The sequence below is a fragment of the Austrofundulus limnaeus genome, unplaced genomic scaffold, assembly GCF_001266775.1.
Source record: "Austrofundulus limnaeus strain Quisiro unplaced genomic scaffold, Austrofundulus_limnaeus-1.0 Scaffold175, whole genome shotgun sequence".
NCBI classification, from domain to species: Eukaryota; Metazoa; Chordata; class Actinopteri; order Cyprinodontiformes; family Rivulidae; genus Austrofundulus; species Austrofundulus limnaeus.
The window spans coordinates 197,697-200,866 of record NW_013952577.1 but is presented as its reverse complement, the minus strand read 5'-3'; the positions used below and the strand labels follow the sequence as shown (position 1 = coordinate 200,866).

Sequence of the window (3,170 nt, the reverse complement as noted above, 5' to 3'; positions counted from 1 at the left end):
TGGCAGCCCTACTTGTGTACAGTGGAAACATGGTCTAAAACATACAAGATGAACTATTTCCTTCAAGGAACAAACATTTATTCATTTTATTTTGACAAAAAGATCTTTTTAGTAAAGATTTATACTTAAGAGAATGATAAAAGTTATTTTTAAGAAATATGGAAAAGCATGTGGATCCATATGAACTGTTGTTTGAGTTGATGTTTTTATTAAACTTTTTTATTTTATAAATGACTATTGTTTGAATATATTCTTGGAATAATAGGGGCAGATATAAGATTGTTCTTCTTTCAGCTGCCTTTCTTTTTATTTGATTTGTATATTTTTTATTTTCTATTGTGTATAGTTATTTTGTTTTTAATGAAACAAATAAATAAAAACAAATCAAATCAATGCAATTTTTTTTCCTACCAATGCACTACAGCTGCCTATTTTCTACCTACACTACCTGCTACTTAAATCTCTGATGTAATGGGACCCAATGGGTTGTGGTAGTAGCTGAGAGTCATCCTCAAAACATATTTGACATCATTAAAAGTAAAAGTTATACATTAAACATGTCTTAAAATCTTATAAAATAAAATAAAACAAATAAAACTAGCACAGTTTTTATTTACTTAAACTGTGCGTTCATTGCAAATTGATAAGTTTTTGTGCAATTACGATTTGTTCCAGAGTCTGACAACTAAAATGTGAATATAAACCTTTTAAACCTGCACCAACCATCTGATTGTAACGATGGGGTAATATAATATTTAATCTTAATCCCACAAATGTACTGCAGTGAATTAGGCTTTTATATTTCAAGTATGATACATTCATATTCTGCACACTTTTAATGTATTTGGTTAATTGAATAGATTTACAATAGGCTTGCTGCCCACACTTTGTTGACAGTGGAGAAAATGTAAAGAAAATAGGTTTAAAATCTCTAATTATACAAGTGAACTTCATCTGTCTGAAACAAATAGCAAACCTTTGAGTTTGCTTAAGTTAAATTGCAGAATATTCTAAGACATACTGATATTAACTGATGTGTACTAATGCCAATTTTAAGTAGAAACACACGTTGTTGTAACAATCATAAATGCAGGAATTATCTACAATTATATTTTTTACACAAAACTAAAAGACTGGTCATTGTGTCTTTGACACAAATGCATTGCTACATATTTATTTGTTGATACATCTCTACTATTTAGAATAGCAGTTTGTGTGTTGACAATATTTGGTCTTCATATGAAACTAGCTGGTCAGAGGACCTTTAGTTCAAACCAGTGAGGCCCGAGTTGCTGTGTGTACTTGCACCAATAACACAAGGCAAGGAACAAAACAAAATGAAATACAGACTGGATGCACTGACATATAACTCAACCCACGTAATTACACATAAAAATGATTATCCATGTCATATCGGTGACTTTCGGGTGCAGTATTTTGAACTTCTATGCTGCTCTCAGTCATCTGAAAACACTTCACTCTTGTGCTAATACACATTAGCTTCTTCTCGTTAGCATGTTTTGCAGTTAGCAACCCAAGAGAACCCACCTGTTTTTCATCCTCGTAGTCCACCTGCGTGTCTGAGTCAAGGTTTTCCGACGACATTGTCTGAGTGTGACGGACAAAAAAAACTGTCCGACTCGAAGACAACTCGAAGGGCTGATTACACGGGATCACGTCAGATGCTACCGCTCTGGACCTACCTAATCCTGATTTTCTGAACACGACTGCTCCCCAACAAAAATGGCGTAACGATATGTGACGTCGCGACAAGGAATGAATGACTTATACTTCAGCCAATAGAAAGGCGGCGTTACTTCACATTGAACCAATGGGATACAAATATTGGCCAGAAAGCTGCATGATTGACAGAGCATTGTCCAATGAAATTGGAAGATGTCCATAGTGGGGGCGTTGCAGGGACCGCGCGCGCTTCACTGCATCGACACAAAGTACAACACAACATATTTAATATAATCTACTACGGAACATGTACTCAATATTTTTAACAAGATTTGCGTTACTTTTGTGATTGACCAAAATACCAGTAATTTCACTAAGTGTTTGCTGTAGGTGTTATTGTTTTGTCTTTGCCAGAGGCTCAACCAAGCAGCGATTGGTAAACGAGCGAATCCTCGGCTACAACTAGAGGGTCGTTGTTCGCGGTAGCAACGAAAACCTAAAAGTTACCATTTAACATATTTAATTGAAGGTACTACGTTGTATTTTTTGGGGGAAAAATGTACTTTAACTCTCATTGTCAACACAAGTGTATACAATTTAACAAAACTTATGTACTCTCAATGTTTTAAGTTAGCTAGCTAGAATGTCAATTAGCTTAGCAGCATAGTAGCAAACGTTCAGGTACAAGGTTTTAAAAATACTTCTAGGTCTTAGTTAATTGTGTTTTTATTTTTGCAGATTTTTGTCTTTATTCACCAAAGAATGGCATGTGCACAGCAAGAGAGGACTTCACAGGTAATTGCTATTTAGTTGATAAAGTTAGTTGACTTATAACTTCTAGCTCACACATGCTAATTAGGGTCAGTTTGAATGCTTTAGTATTTAGTGTCACAGGTGAGGAGAATGTATTATAATTGGTGACTTGGTGTCTGAATTTGTATTTGCTACTGTAGTTAACAAGACTTAAAACCCTTTTTCTGATGAGTTAAAATGCACATTGTCCTGTAGTATTTGCATTACATTCTTTCTCATTCATACATTCAACCTTCAAGATAAAAATGCTTAAAATTAAAAAAAAAAAAATCACAGAGCTAGGATTAATTGGTGGAACTCATATCATCCTCCACCTTTTGTACAAGTTTTATATAAAAAAATGTAAAATGATGAAGATTTGGTCATTTTTGGTCAAACCTTAAACACAATATTAGAGCTTGGACCCATCACATTGAACTGAGAATTAAGTCACAAGTAGTGTAGGGAGTTGTGTAGGGCAGTGGTTCCCAAACTTTTTATCTTCTGACCCACAAAATATCCATGGCAAAAACTTGTGACCCCAAATATTACTGATCTGAGTACACAAACTTTGTTAATAACCCTAAAAACACAGGCTTTTTGACAATCTAAACAGCTTGTACACAAATATAAATACTTATTTATACTTATTTTGTGTTTTTGTAATAATTATACGGAAAATATTACATCAGCAG

General features: G+C 33.9%; 2 protein-coding genes across 2 annotated transcripts in view; one reads left to right on the top strand and one right to left on the bottom strand.

Annotated features, from left to right (window-relative positions):
• ensab (endosulfine alpha b) overlaps positions 1 to 1,743 on the bottom strand; it is a 6,869-nt gene extending 5,126 nt beyond the window's left edge. Inside the window, exon 1 of the mRNA XM_014017707.1 lies at positions 1,549 to 1,743. Coding sequence (XP_013873161.1) covers positions 1,549 to 1,605 — 57 coding nt within the window. The 5' untranslated portion in view covers positions 1,606 to 1,743. The remainder of the gene's footprint in view (positions 1 to 1,548) is intronic.
• A 71-nt stretch (positions 1,744 to 1,814) lies between these two features.
• The window catches only part of hormad1 (HORMA domain containing 1), a gene marked incomplete in the record, with an annotated part of 8,241 nt that continues 6,885 nt past the window's right edge, over positions 1,815 to 3,170 (top strand). The window contains 2 exon segments of the mRNA XM_014017706.1: positions 1,815 to 2,212; positions 2,422 to 2,478. Coding sequence (XP_013873160.1) covers positions 2,446 to 2,478 — 33 coding nt within the window.